We start from the raw sequence: 15,960 nt of genomic DNA on the forward strand, positions 1-15,960 counted from the left end.
GTTATTTTCTTATACCGTTACCTCGTGATTAAGAAGATGCTTCCTCAGATCTGACAGGTTAAATGAATAATCCGCGTGTAACTTTTAACCCTGTGGTTGGTATGGCAAAACGACCACATTCTAATGATTGAATACCCCTAGTTGGGAAGGAGGATGGTAAACGATAACGACGGATGAGAGTTTGCTTATTTCCAACGACGATTCATGTCTACTTTAAAATAAAACTGCTACGATTTCATTGTGTGCGTTATTCGCTTGAGTCGCGTAAAATGATTGCGATCGACCGTGACGACCAATGAGAAGGTTCGAGACAAACGTCGAAAGAGCTTGGACGTTCGCGTGACAGGTAAGAAAAACTCGCACACGCTTCGTTTCGCAAAAAAAATTAATTTTCACGCGCGTTTTTGTAGACGTAACGATCATACGTTTGTCCATGAATATTCATTACCGAAAACGGTAAATGAGAAACTCGTTAAGAGGTTCCGCTTACGTTTCTCTTCAATTACGTTCACCGTTCATCGTCCAACGAAACTTTCGACCGTCAAAGAAGGATATTCAGGGACGTAGGAAAACATTGTGAAATTCGGAGACTGAGTAGGAACTACTCGCTTAACAATTATACACACACCACTTGCTCTCGATTTCTCTGTTACATTTTTTCTTTTTTTTTTTATTTTCCTTTTGGCGATAAAGAATGGGATGAGCAACTATAACGAGCAATAATTCTACTACATAGGCATTACCGTGTGGCCTTCGTGAACAACGTAACGGCTACGTTAAACAATAACCTACCCGATAAATCAATCATGAGAATTAACAACAGCGGCGATAATTCGCATCAGCGACATTAAAAACTACGACTTTAGTTTTCGTGTATGTGTGTGTGTGTCTGTGTCTGTGTCTGTATGTGCATATGCGTCGAGAAATCTGATTCTTTTTCTCTTCTGTTCGATACTGCTAATTCACTCGCAATGCATTTTAATCCCGATAATGTTAATTATATTATACATTTTATATATATATATATGTATATATATACTATATAATAAACACAACGAATCTGTGCTACGACCGATTTGTGTACACGATTATCCGTACACTCACGCATCGTGTTCGATCGTTAGTTTATTCGTTTATGTCGTTTATGGACGTTTGAGTTAGTACAAAGATGTGAGTTAATCAATGCAATACTTTATACAAGAACTTTTAATCGGTATGATATTTATCAACTCGAATATTTTATTTTTTATGTTCAATTGATGTCTTTTAATAATTACGATGTCGTCTTACATCGTGATCTACATTTACGATATTTACGATTTCCTATAATGTTTGTATCGCGTTTATAGTTTTACGATTCATTGTGCTTATCAGACGAACGTAAGAATTTTATAAAAATCGACAATTTATCGAGGCAAAATGTTATTTAACCCTTCGATCTAACTCCGAGGCCAGTCGTACATCGAATAAATAAAGGACAAAAGCTGTGGTTTCGAATGTAACATCGGGCTCTGTATCGTTGATTGAGTTGAGATTTACATGCCTTCAAATCACCGTCATCGATGCAAAAGAAAAATTCGAGTTGGCTGACCCCGGTAGTTTTAACGCGTGAGTCACGAAAAATCTCGAGAAGTTCTACGAGCGGCTAAGTGACATGCTAATTTATAACGCCTAACTCCGCTTCGTTTTTTTATAGTATAAACGAACGTGCATACATCGTGTGTATTGACTATGTTTCCAGTCAGATTAAGCAAGGGAAGAACGATGAGTCGCAAGTACAAAAGCCTCTTAACGTCTCTTTGTTTCTTTCTTACTTTTATATTTTTTTCTAACATCGAGATTTTAAGATGGACTCTAACCGATGACGGTATATTATTAAATATTAATACCATGACAATGAATAAGACAAAGAAAGTGGAACGATGCACGTGGAAGAGGACTAAACGATAACGTGATCCGTCTAATTTAACTCGTTCTAAAAACTTTGCATATAACGTTCATCTATAGGCTCTATCCTATCCGACGATAGCCGCTCGTCCAGAGTCAGTGTCTGATAAACTGTTTCAACCGACATTGAAGCTCTCGATGATCTCGTTGCTTTCCCCTCGCGTTCTCACGATTTCCGAAATACGCTTGATGGTAACGAGAACGAATCGGTCGTGCATCAAGACGCTGGTTTTCCCAAGCTGGTTTGATAAACTCTAAATTTCTTATATGTCTATACACAATTACATACGTACGCGCACATATATAATTGCATATAAATGTAATTTATATACGTATAAGTGTATGTGTGTGTGTGTGTGTGTGTATGTGTGTTTGTGTGTATATTTCTCAAAAAGGAAACAGATTACTAGGCCTAATTGGCGGTACAGGCAGAAATTACCTCGCCCAACTATCCAAGAAGCTCCGATATTTAAGAGTATTGCACTTTCCTTCCAGTTCCATTTTCGCGCTCATTCGACCACTTTTATACATTTCCTTTCTTCTATTGCTTTCACTATTAAAGAGAACGCATGGGCATTCTCAAACAGGTACACATCACTATAGAACTGTAACTACGTATAAACACAACCATGAAACAAGATTCGTGAAGAACTTGGAGCAGATTGGCATGTTTCGGAGCTTCCTAGACGTGGGAAGAGGGGGGGGGAGAAGAAGCGTGAAAGCAAATTGGGAAACCGAAGCAACAGAATCAGGATTTCTATCCTTCGACAAAGTTCTCTTCAACGAGGAGAATAATCGCGCGAAATAATACTTAACGATCATACGTTCGATCTCGTACCTTAATTAATCTTAGCAACGAACGCGATCGATAAAAACTGTTCGCTGTATATTCATTTACATTATAAAAAATCTAAATTGACGTTTCAGGCAATTTCACAACGAATGTTCTGACACGCATTTGCGCTCTCCCTTTATCTGTCCATGCAAAACACCGTTCCCAGATATAGAAACTATCGAAAAGAATTGGAAATGACGTATAGAAGGAAGGAACGAAAAGAACTAAAAGACTGAAGGAAAAGAAGAAGAACAGAAGACAGACCTGTACCGCCGCACTTATTGTTGGTCACAGCATCCGATCACGGAACCAGGAATTAGAACGCGGTGCTGGATTGCGGCTGTCGTGGCACGTTCGGTCCATGAGGCACTAGGTGCGCTCTACCTCCGCCTCCACCGCTTCCGGCCACGACGCCATCCGATTCCCCGGCTATCTTACATCCCGGGTCCATGTCGTAGTCCGGCTCGAGTGCAGGATTAACTCGGCCGTTTGATTCGTCTTTGCTTCCGTAAAGTCTGCCAATACCGGCAGCTAGGACAGCCATTTGTTCGCCCTCTGCCGGATCTGGTCCGACTCTTTCGACGTCTTCCGGTATGTTGACCACGCATCTGAAGAAGTCGTATCCAGGCGCCAGCCTGCCCGTCAGGAAGGCTACTTGCGTGCCGTACGACACGCTTATCAACGTCACCAACGACATCAGCATCGCCATTGTCCTGAAGGGGAACCCTTGAGTGTTTGTCTCCTCGTCATACCCCGGATAGTGAATGAGCGCGGGTAAACCCATTAACGGTTCGCCACCGCTAATCCTCACAATGAAGGCTATTATGTAAGCAGCTAGACTGCCGTAAGTGTTGCAGTATTCTTTGAAGTGGACCACCATCAACAGCTGAGGGAAGAGGATCACGTAGACCAAGTCCGAGCACATCGACCAGAGGCCGTAGATCGAGGGTATCGTCAATGCCATCACTGTGCTCAATATGCCGACCACGCCTATTCCCACTCTCATCACCCAGATGATCTCCATTTCCGACGCCTGTTTAACGGGGAAATGGCTAGTAGAGAGGGCGGACGTCGATTCGATTCTACGATCGGCTGCATCGTTCGAGGAAGTGGATTGGCGGGTGAGCGAGATAGAAAGGAGATTTGAGGCAAATACGAAAATATGGGATGATGAGAGCGCGATGCTGGTGAAACATCGTTACGCAAATACGAACCAATGAAGACGTTTTCTATGGTCGGACAAGATGTTCTATGAAACGTGGAAGTTTTTGACACGGTTACTTTTACTCGTGAATGCACAACTAAAAATTATGATCCTGAAGGAAATCGATAACACGTGATCCATATTCATGCGTACGTGAAATTCTACGATTCGAAGAATCTGCATCTCGCGTTGAATACTAGAATGCAATATCGAAACTGCATGATCGTTGCGTTACTCCGACGGAGCCGTCCGATACCTAAGCATCGTTGTGGTACTGTCTTTGCTGACTTATTTGTCAAGCGACGAATAACTAATGCAGATTCCAATTTTGTTACGTTCGTCCCCGTTTCAAGAAGTAACGATATATCGCTCCTCGAACAATTACTCGAACGTGAAGCACGTTCGAATTTTGTAACCACTTTCCTATAAATAGTCAGAACCAAAGATGGAGAACGCATGATGGTAGTGATGACGATGGCCATGATGAAAATAATACTGATGATGATTCGTGCGACACATGATGTCAAATAAAATTTAAAAGCGATGACAGGCGAGATTGCCGAACGATTAAATGCATGACACAACACGAAATTAAAAACAGAAAGTCGACCATCTACGTAAGAACGAAGAACTTACCCTCTGACGGAAGATTAATTTATAAACGTTTCTGGCGAACATGGAACTAGCCGAAAGGATGCTACTATCCGCTGAAGACATCACTGCTGCTGATACTGCGCCTAACCCAAAAAAGGAAACGAAATCTGGCGTCAAATACTGCAAAACCATTGGTAGAATCATGCTTGTTTCTGCCTCGGTGAAAGGATATGGACCGGTGTATCCTGTCTCGTTCCAAGCTACAACAGATTTCGAAATATTTTTCGTTGTTACATAAACGAATTGATAGAAAATTATATACCATGTAAATATTTTATAAAAGGACGATACCCCAAACAGTGAACAAATCAACTTAATTTAATACGAAGTTCAATTCACGCGAAACGTCTAATAGAGGGGAATTTAATAATTGAATTATTGGCCTTATATTTCTATATCGATCTATTAACAATTAAATCATCCAATGCTACAAATGTTTCAGAACGAATAAAATTTCCTACAGGTACTGTATCATTTTGCCAGTTTATAGAATATCTTGTTTTATCCTAACGGCTTATCTGCCCTAATATATTTCCCCTGTCATATTAAATGGAAGGTGTTAACGAATATAATGTCCATTATATAGCAAAAGTACAAAACAAATACGCTATTTGACTAGCAGAGAATTTTGATGGTAAAATATGATAAATTAGATAGTAAAAATATTGTACCATATTTGAACGATATTTTACGTTCGAAGATTCTCACGTATAATATTTCTTCACTCATTCTCTCAAATTCGTCTACAAATTTAATCTTACATATACACGTAACACCTATATTATTACTATACATGTACGTATACGATGTGATATCATGTCTGTGCTTTTTGTGTCGACGTATACCTTAACCTGTAGACACGTGTAGATAAGAAATTATTTGCTTTCATGCCTCGGAATAAAAATACACAAGATACCGATACAGCGTATCGCATTAGTTCCAGCGATTCTATTGTGCTGTGCGTTAGTGTACGAGTCGCATTATCACCCTCACCCTCGTTCCGAGAACACCATATGACAAAATCCCACGCTATTGTACACGCTGTGGGATATCAAGGCACCCTTCGCCCACACACCCTTCCGTTACAACACCGACCTGCTTAGCCCTGGAACCTTGTAAATACCAGTAGTCCTCTCTCTGCAGTACTACCAAATGTCAAGTAGCCTAGGAACGCGAATGGGGAGGATGACGAGCAAACCGGGTCTAATTCAATCCCCTTTAGATTCGGGGACCCACGAAACATGTTTCTCTCCCCTCGAACGAAAGCAGAAGAGGTTGCTCGTAGGAAGACGCCCGAACCATTCGTACAACGTCTCGTTTACTATTAATACGATGAGATTGGAATTTTCTTTATTCTAGCAAACCATAGAAAATGTACAGCTGGGTCGTGTTTGCGAATGACGAAACAAGTTTGCAAAACTGATGCACTTCCTATGTGAGGAATATTCTACGATAGAATTTAGATTTATAGAGTATCTGGTGGTATAGATAATTCCGAAAATTATAATTCGCTGTTATAAAGCACGACGTCGCACAGAAGATACAAGAATGGTGCAGTAGCGCCTGTAATAGTACGAGCACCTTCGACTCGAAAGAGAATTCTATACATAAATACGTGTATGAACAGATAGTGCAAGGACAAAGTATAAATAAGGATTATAGAGTGAACTATTATAATATACGTGCATCACTTTATAAATATATTAGCGAGAATTTTGCGTATGATTTATCTCGATGTTTTAAATACTTTGATTTCTTTAAATTTCACAAAATTGTGGAATCTAGTTGAGAAAAACGGTAACGAATTTTTTAAATGTTCTGTCTTAGCCGTAATGTTAAAGAAAAGGAATCTGATAATGTAATCAAATAGATACAGATCGATAACATAGATTTGAAAAAAAGTGCAAACGAAATGTTGTCTTGTCGTAACAATGACCTTAATGGGTTCGTGCATGTTTAAGATAAAAGTATTCTAGATGTGTATCTTTAGATTAATATAATTTTACTCACGCGTTGCTTTGGCGATTGCACCAATTAGAACAGGTGGGATTGCCATGAGAATACAGCCTACCGCAGCTACGTAACTCAACACTTGCGCCCTTCCAGCCGTTTTCGAAGATAAGACCCGTTGAAAGTACACTTGCCAAGGGATGCCACCAAATATCAACAAAAGCCCATAGTCTACGTAGGACCAATATTCTCCTGGTTTCACTTCGCCAATCCAATCCACGTCCATGGATTTAAGGGATTGTACCTTTGGATTGGTCCAAGCGAAAGGAATGCACATCCACTGCAATCAAAATTATATTATCCTCTTTAAAAACTGGATACCACATGACACAGCATATTACTTTTCGTTAAATTTAAATGAAAAAGTAAGAAGATATGTTCTTAACGTGAGAGCTTCTTCTAGTGGTTCTTTGTTAATCAAATAACTAGCATAAAATGTAAGATGTAAATTAATATTTGTATTTAATGCAATATGTTTTCTGTATGAAATATAAATTCCACTATTTTTTAATTTGAAATGTGGTTAATTAAATAACTAACATAAAATGTAAAATGTAAATTAACATTTGTATTCAATGCAACATGTTCTTTGTATAACATATAAATTCCACTATTTTCTAATTTGAAATGTCGTTAATTAAATAACGAACATAAAATGTAAGATGTAAATTAATATTTGTATTTAATGCAATATATTTTCTGTATGAAATGTAAATTTCACTGTTTTGCTAATTTGAAATATTTCCTTCTTTGGAAGCAGAGAACGAAGTAGATACCATTACTTTGCTATTAAAATTAACTGGATGCAAATTAAATGGGAGAAAGACAGAAAATCTTGCGATAAACTACAAAGGCGGCTTTAGAACGATTCTTATCATTGAGTAAAGTAATTACAAATGAATGAATACAGATTACGTTATCCATCCATTGACTTGTAGAAATATTAAAGACAATTATTTCCAGGAAATCTGGTACTATCGTGATTAATTATACTTAATGGACAGGTATGAAAGAAGATTATACAGAAGAAAGTAAAAAAAAGTTAAAATATCTGTAAATTATAGATTTCAGTAGCACATTTTACAAATCTAGTGAATGTACTTATTACAATTTTTAGTAGGTGAAATGAATCTCTATTTAGGTTTTATTTCTTTAATCGTGTTTATAAAGATATGAATTTTCATAAATATCGAATGAAAAAGAGATATTTAGGAAACCATTTAAAATATCAAAATATAAGGAAGCATATCTTTGAAGGACGATAAAAATAAATTGCAACTCTAAGACAAAAAGTTCTAGGTTACTTGCAAATTCTTTAATCTGATAAAACTTATAATAAATGATAGTTTGATAATATTCTTAGGAGAAGAAGTAGGTCACTACCTACGTAACATTGAATGAATTTGGTAATATAAATACTTGCGGTACTTGAGCCCTCGTATCGATCAGCAAAGCCAACTTTACCACAGGACTCAGATAATCGAGCGACTCAATAACGTAGAACTTTCTGATCTAATAACGCATTGCCTTAAATAGAAGTGATTTATCAATGATACTTTGCAAGTGCGATACAACGCTATATTTGTCTTACGGCTAATTTTATTTCGCAGAGTCGAAAATAATACGGCAATGTAATGATATATTTAGAAAATTGTGTTTAAGGAATGAACGAACACGTTTGCTTCTAAGACAAAAATATGTAATTATTACAACGTACTATAAGTGATTACAAAATACTGAACACGTTTGTAAAAGCAGAGAATAAAATCGATGATAACCTTCACGTTGTAACCCTGCATGATAAATTTCCTCTAAGGGCTTTATGAAACAAAAGTTGCTGTAAATAAATATAGCAACCTATAGAAAGAATGATTTCATTCCCTGGTGAGCAAGGTAGAAAGATATCGCAATAAATTCAAATCGAAATGTACCTAAAGAATATAATAAATATTCTTATCGAAGGATATGTTATATATCAAATTTCATGGAAAAAACTTAGCGTATGTTGTTATGAAATGAAATCGAAAAAGAACACCCTAATAATATATCATATTTATATTAATAAAAATATTTTCGCTATTTTATAAGCTACAAAGAAGATTGTTTTCTTAATATATCAATATTATTGAAAAGCACGTATTATAGTGGTATGAAAGAACGAGAAGTGTGTACATATTTCATGGTATACGTAAAAACATTCGCAACTCACCAAGCCTATGAAGATGCAAAAAAGTTGAATAACATCGGTATAAGCAACAGAGTAAAGACCACCAAAGAGTGTGTAGAAAACTGCGATACAGGCACTCAAAATGACCGAGGTTCCCTGATCCATGTCGATGATGACCGCTAACGTCGCACCCAGAGCTGCCAGAATACCTGCGGCCCAGAAGACCTCGCCACAGAGGGCAGGAAGAAACAGAAGACCTCCCATACGTTCACCAAACGCATCTTGAAGAGGATCTAACATCGTGACGTACCCCTGTTCTCGCATTTTGTTCGCGAAGAATATACCACCTGTAACACCAATCAACGTGATACCAATTAGTACTGATAACGTGTAGCAAATTATAAGAATATGAAAAATAATTATAAAATATATATATATTTATTAAATAAAATAATTATGGCAATTATAAAAAATATAAAAAGGAGATACAAGGATGCACACTACCATTCGTAAGTCACAGGATAATTAATATATTATAAGAAGTGTTCAACTATATATAATATAAGCCCATTTTATTAAAGTTAGTATTTGAAATTAGACTGTGTCTAATGATTTATCCAAAATACACAGAATATCCAAAGTGTAGGATTGATTTTACAATTTAAGGGCTGACACAAATGTTCATTTCTTCGACTCTTTTATTGTCAAATATTCCTTTCGTCTTATCGATGAAAATTCTTTTTTGCCAGTTATTAGCAATCTAAACACGGATTTCGGATTTTCTTGTACGGAAAATACATATAGTACTCCGATATTAGGACCCATTTTAATGAAAATATATACATTTATTATTTAATTAGTCGATAATATTTGAAAGTACACAATGTTGCTTGTAGGCAACGTCGAGTGTGAAAGGAAAGATCGTATTCATAAAAATATGAATTTGCACAGAGAGACTATAGTCTACATTCTACATCATAAGTCGGCATCATGTACATATAGCGATACATTTTTTATACAATCATTCAGTGAATAGACGCCTATAGTTTCAATGGATGGTTATACACATGTTTATTCTTTCTCGAGGCCATTCGACTACGTTAAAAACTTATTACGCGTAGGAGTCTTGATTACGATCTATTACCTTGCTATACTACGCCGTAAGAACTAGCAAGTTTTCAAACGACCATAAGCTTTCTCCAACTATGAAAAAATAACTGTCGAGAAATATCTTCAATCGAATCAAGCGGTATACATATACTATATATTGTATATTGTGTATTAGTTGAGTCCTTATATGTATATATATAAACAGATCCATCGGAGTCTACTTTTATTATAAGTTCAATTATCCATCAATTTCTGAGTAGTTACAACTCGAAATGCCTAAGCTTTTGAGAACTGGTACGTATACATTGTAATATACAAATAAGTAATAACAACAATTTGATATATACTTCGTATTATATATACATATATTTAGAGTAGAGTATCATCGTGGTTGGAAATCAGAATACCTCGACTTTTCAAAGTATCATCCGCCTAGTTTCATAATTGAAGAATATTTATAAAAAACATTGTGAGTACCAAACTTGAAAAATTTTGATTTCTTATTGAAAAATGTTCTACATACCAATGAGAATACTGTAGTATATATAAATTATTTCTTGCGCTTTGTTTATGCCATCTATCTAAATGAATGGAGCATTGATTTCTCTTTACAACTAAGAGATACAGACTTTTCTACAGATGCACTTTCCTTTTTCATGAATTTGGACTACATAAAAGCATAAGATTTCTTTTCCTCCTGGAAGACATGTTCCTCGGCACTTACAATGTCTTCTACGAGCACTCTTCGATTGATTGAATTATAACTTTATTCTCTATCGTGATACATTTTCGTAACTTTGACAAAATGCAAGAAGTTTTCTACAGCAATAGAGTGCGCTATCTTAGAAAAAGTAGCAATAAACCATTATGATTCACAGACATTGAGACCAGGATGAACGTGTTAAGAAATCAAAAGAAACGAAGAGAATTGAAATTTTGACGAAAATTGTAACTTACCAAAAACGAGGCTAAGGGCGTATCCGAACGGAGCCTGACACCAAACCAGACCTCTCGTGTAAATAGCTTCGGCAGTGCCGTTGATGTATCCGCCGCCGACCCAGGTCGCTGTCATCGTGAATATCCCGACGAACAGACCGATGGAACGACCTGCCAGCATCACTTCCTCCTCGGAGTCGTTGCCAGCTTCCTTTTTCCTGGCTGCCCATATTCCTACGGCTAGGATAAGCGCGTAGAATAGGATGATTGAGACGAGACCCGCTATGTTAATCATCTTCGGAGAGTACGGGTCCACTTGCGTGAACTCGAACTGACGGAGACGCAAGTCCGAGAGGTATGGCGGTCGATCTGATTTTGGGAGATTCGGATACCTGTTTACAAATGGGAAATAGGTTCCATTCGTAAAATAATTCCAGGAATTGTCGATATCGATATTACAATACTAACGAATCTTAGGCAAACTGGCTTACTTACGAACAAACTAAATCTTTTTGCTGTTGCGAGTTTTCAAAGAGTTTGAAGAAATTCTACGATACTTGTTAGTAAACTGCTGATAGTTGTTTGTGTAAAGTTATATTCCTATGTACGCGGCTCGTAAAATTGGAATTGAGTGGAAATTTCTTTCGTCGGCTAATCCTTTCGAGATGAATTTTTTTTTAACTATGAACGCAATGTTATATAGTAGTATAAGATTATAATACGCTCAAATTTGAAAAAATATGGATTAATCCTGCTTTTTTAAATGGGATGTGTAGTTTCATTCATAATAGGATTTTATGTCCAATGAACTTCACAATGGTATCAGGACAATTATAACAATCCTCTTAAAAGTTGCATTGTAACACATCACGACATTAATCTCATGACGGTTAGATATTACGTGAATACTGTATTTTGAATGTTTCACGTATCTTTCCACACTGTATACACATACTCTACAGTTTTTCACCTTTGAACTCGGAAATGCATAAAATTCCACGGTCTACTTATCGACGTATTTAAATGCAAATGTTCGAAACTCTTTTAATACAGATGAAAAGTTGAAAGAAATTTAAGAAGAAAATTTCGCTTGTGTCGAGAACCATCTAACTCGTCACGAATTGAGCACGAATTAAAATTAAAATCGAGAAAAGTAAGAGAGAAAATGAAAAGCGATATATTATGAGAAAGTAGCAATTATTGAAAATAACTGATATGAGAATTAGTATAGAAGTTCTTAGGTTGCTATCAAAATTACATTAACTGCGCGGTAAATGACTCGATTAAATTAATAAATATTAAATATAATATTAAAAGATCAAATATATTAAATACTAAAGTCGATAAATGAAGGATACCTCTACCAATTTCCAGTCTCAACTGAATAAATATAAAGTAAAAGAGTTGCATAGTTTGTATAATAAATCAACGCCATATTGCGAACTTATTGCAGAAGGCTATTTTTCATACAACTGAACTCATATCCATTCATGAGCTTAGTTATAACTAGATCGTCAGATTAGTCTCAATTTAAACAATTTTTGGAAAGATCCCCGAATCTCGTTAACTTAAATTGACTAAAATTAATCAAATCGAACTAATAAATTGCTTTAAAGCATGAGTTAAAATCGTTTTAATAGGGAACACTACTGATTAATTAGATATGTAATAATTAATATCATAACATTCTCAAACGTTACGCGTTATTAGGTACCCCAGAGAATCTATATTTCGCTTTGAATTCAATCATCTTGGTGAAATTGCACTTTGCTTTTCTAGTCAATTAATGCGGCGGTCGATCCGCTCGCACCTAATGCGTGCAGTTAAGTGTAAATTCCATGTTCCTACCCAGAAGGCATTTAAATCGCCCGGTTGAGTTCACTCTCTAATCCCATTAGTCTTGCTTCACACTATATAGGGCTAACTCTTCTATTAAACAAGGAAAAAAAACGCATAACTTTACTAACGTAAAAAAGCAAGAAGACGTAAATAAAACACAAAGGTTCAAGGCCTTGTCAATAAATACAGCGGAATTAATAAACAAAGCTGGATTATTTGCATCACTCTGTTAACACGAGGTAAATCTCTTCGTTCGAAATGTTGATACTACCTGCATATTACATTGGTACCGAACATTAGTTTACACGGTAGCAAATTGGAATTGAAAGAATGAAATGTCGTATTATATCTGCTATCTGTTGCATTTCTCGTCAGTACAAAACAAAGTTCGGGTCGGTGTTACCACGACTAATTTTTTTAATTTACATCGTAACACAAAATTACTATAAATTTACCGTGTATCGTGAACACAATTTAACACCACATAGCAATAATCAGATAAATTATAGTAACTTCATAAAATGTAAATTATTGAAATGTAAATTACTTAGAAGTGAAATATTCGTAAGACTTTAACAGGAGAAATGCAAAACTGATATCGTGTTTGCATCTATTCAAAGAAGAAAATTCTGAGGATTAAATAACAGCAAGATTTCCAATTGCGATGGCTAGCCGACGTTTGATATCTCACGCGATTTACGAGAAAATTTCATAACGAAGTTCCAACACGTCTGATCGATATTCAATTTATACTTTGTACATTCATAATTTCGACAAATTCATTTTTCACAAAATCATATTACCCAATTATCCACAGAAACAGCGTTAAGGTATATCTTCTTTCAAATTCAAATCTCCGATAAGTTGCTTTTTACATATACACGAAGAAGAGATGAAAGCATGGAGAATCAGAAGAAAGTAAAGGAAGCTTATGCAGCGAAACATGCATGTCGAGGAATTTTCGTGCGTGGATCGATAAGAATAAACTACTGGTACCTCTGAAGACCCCGCGGGGTACAATCACGAAGTAGTGGGGGACAGCCTCACACGGGTACCGGCGGCATGTCCTGATGACGGTCCTTCCAGACGGCCGACGACGACGGAGGGTTGGGATTTGGGGGGCAGCAGTCACCCCACCGAAGCGAGGTCTTCTGGGAGGGGCTATTCCTTGTTCTAAACGCGAGGCCGCCCATGGGCACTGATGGCCATCGATTTTCACCCAACTCACCAAGCGTGCTGCTACTCTGCTGCTGCTTTTCCTTCCTTCTCGAAATTTTGCTTCGCCTATGGCACTGATACCGATCGTGTCGATCAGTACAGTTCTTCACCTGAAATACATCGAGCTGGATCCTCCTAGGTACGTATACGCGTTTCTTCCAAAATAAAAAAAAAAACGAGACAACTGTGACAGTGGAGAACGAACTTCTTCTGTCGTCCAATCTAATCTGTCCAAGCTATCGAATAATCGCATTACTTTTACTTGAGAATATTCTTAGACGAGATCGGTTTCGCACGAGACACCAAGATATTTTATAATTTCAACGTTCCAATAATATCTGTAATAATTTGAATAGCGAGTATCAATTTTTCATATCGACTTATTATTAACTTATTTCGATTTATTTTACTGTTAAACGACACCACGATAATAAATGTTATACTTGTACGAACGTAACCAGGAAATACCATAACCGCGTGTATATGTAGAGAGTACACCTCATGTAACACAGATAAAACCAGGCACTAGTCGGTAATTCTTTTTTCCTTCTGGAGAAGCCGGATAGACGAACGTTTCTTCCTTCTGCGTTTCATAAATACCTACAAGGTACGGAATCGATAGATCGCACTACCTTGGCCGGTAGGTAACGGTATCACGCATTTATGTCACCAACTGAACAACAACAGCAGACAACGCGGAAATGAAATTGGTCGCGTATACACAAAACAACTCTACCTCGGTTCAAAGCCATCAGCGGGGGTCTATGAAAACCTCATTCTTCAAACAAGCTATTGAACTGCAGACTTGAGAAAAACGTACTTACAGGTGCACCAAACGATGTTTGTGATCTTCGAACGTCTTTCTACCACTCGCGCACGTTCCAAGCGTCGCAGGTGAAGAGCGGTCCGTGAACAATTCGACGGCTTCTTGTCGATCACTGTCGCGCATCGACCATTCACAGTTACGTGAAACTTGTTCGAAAACGATAGAACAACCATGAAAAAGCAAGGAATCGCGCGAAGGAAGATGACAAGGTGGATACGAGAACCTAACGAAGAAACGTGACGGAAGTAGCAGAGGATGACGAGCAACGAGTGCAATGCCCGTGACAGTTGTCCTCGTCCTCGTCTTCCTCTTTGTCGTCGTCGCCGTCGTTGCCGTCGTCGTTCTCGTCAGAACGACGCGCTCTCGGTGTCCTTAACGGTCGTGGAAGCCACCTCGTACTGAACAGTCGGTATCTTTCTCGTAGTCAAGGACCGACAGCGGAGGAATGGTTCCGTGATATTGATTCGACCCTCGTGACGTCATACAGACTCACGGGGGTGCGTCCTACCCTCTTGCACTACCTCCATCTCGCTCCCTCTCGGCCTGTTAATTCGCACCCCTCTCTCGTTCGTCCACCTCCACTTCCCTCTCCGTGTCCTCACTCCTCTCTCGAACCCCTGACGGGATCGAAGCCGGGGGCGTGGACTCGGTGAAGAACCGCGAGTCTGCGCCTAAAATACCGCGACAGACATATCAGCTCCCCATGGCTCAGCCGTATCAACGGAAATCTCGCTGAACGGGTCTCTCTCTCTCTCTCTCTTTCTCTCTCTCTCTCTCTCTCTCTTTCTCTCTCTCTACAGTGTATAAGTATCTCGCCATATGATTACGGGCAAGGTAGGCTAGTTCGACTAATTATGCGAGTTAAAAAAAGTCCAGGTAGGTAGAAGCGCGCCGAGCACCATCGATTTGACCTGCCACTTCGTTCGGGTCAGTAAAAATAAATAAACCCAATTTGACTAAAAATTGTATGGCTTGGGACATTCTAATTGTTGAATTTTCAGATAGGATATTTCGTTTCGTGGAGAAATGTATTGCAAATGTTTTAAGGTAAGATCGTTTCTGAACGACTGCGCGATTTTTTGAACAGAAATTAACGAAACGTGGAAAATTATACAGAGTTCGCGATACGATATTAAGAAACACCGATATACGGAAATTTGTTGCTATGCGTTGAAAATAAAGTTTGCCAAGTGTTTGTTTGCAATGTGAGTTTC

General features: G+C 37.7%; 1 protein-coding gene across 2 annotated transcripts; it reads right to left on the reverse strand.

Annotated features, from left to right (window-relative positions):
* Positions 1 to 1,256: 1,256 nt before the first annotated feature.
* On the reverse strand, positions 1,257 to 15,181 carry LOC117242920 (high-affinity choline transporter 1). 2 transcript variants are annotated; one of them, XM_033509983.1, is made up of 7 exons: positions 14,745 to 14,876; positions 13,699 to 14,030; positions 10,885 to 11,255; positions 8,860 to 9,164; positions 6,651 to 6,930; positions 4,623 to 4,840; positions 1,257 to 3,815 (listed from the first exon to the last, which is right to left on the reverse strand). In XM_033509983.1, exons 3-7 carry the CDS (start codon positions 11,156 to 11,158, stop codon positions 3,099 to 3,101), a joined length of 1,794 nt encoding a protein of 597 aa, XP_033365874.1. In that variant the 5' UTR covers positions 11,159 to 11,255; positions 13,699 to 14,030; positions 14,745 to 14,876; the 3' UTR covers positions 1,257 to 3,098. The 2 variants fall into 2 exon arrangements, with proteins under 2 accessions (XP_033365874.1, XP_033365873.1); XM_033509982.1 differs by lacking the exon at positions 13,699 to 14,030 and having other exon boundaries at positions 14,745 to 15,181.
* Between the last annotated feature and the right edge of the window lie 779 nt (positions 15,182 to 15,960).

This window comes from Bombus vosnesenskii, unplaced genomic scaffold (genome assembly GCF_011952255.1).
Source record: "Bombus vosnesenskii isolate JDL3184/JDL3185 unplaced genomic scaffold, Bvos_JDL3184-5_v1.1 scf7180000016281, whole genome shotgun sequence".
Classification (NCBI taxonomy): Eukaryota; Metazoa; Arthropoda; class Insecta; order Hymenoptera; family Apidae; genus Bombus; species Bombus vosnesenskii.

Bases quoted from the DNA above. Each gene is read 5' to 3' on its own strand.
- LOC117242920 (XM_033509982.1), bottom strand. From the start codon at position 14,869: ATGCGCGACAGTGATCGACAAGAAGCCGTCGAATTGTTCACGGACCGC. The intron at 11,256-14,744 runs GTAAGTACGTTT...ATTTGTAAACAG, and splicing joins AAACATCGTTTGGTGCACCT to GTATCCGAATCTCCCAAAAT. The intron at 9,165-10,884 runs GTAAGTTACAAT...TTGGTGTTACAG, and splicing joins CGCCCTTAGCCTCGTTTTTG to GTGGTATATTCTTCGCGAAC.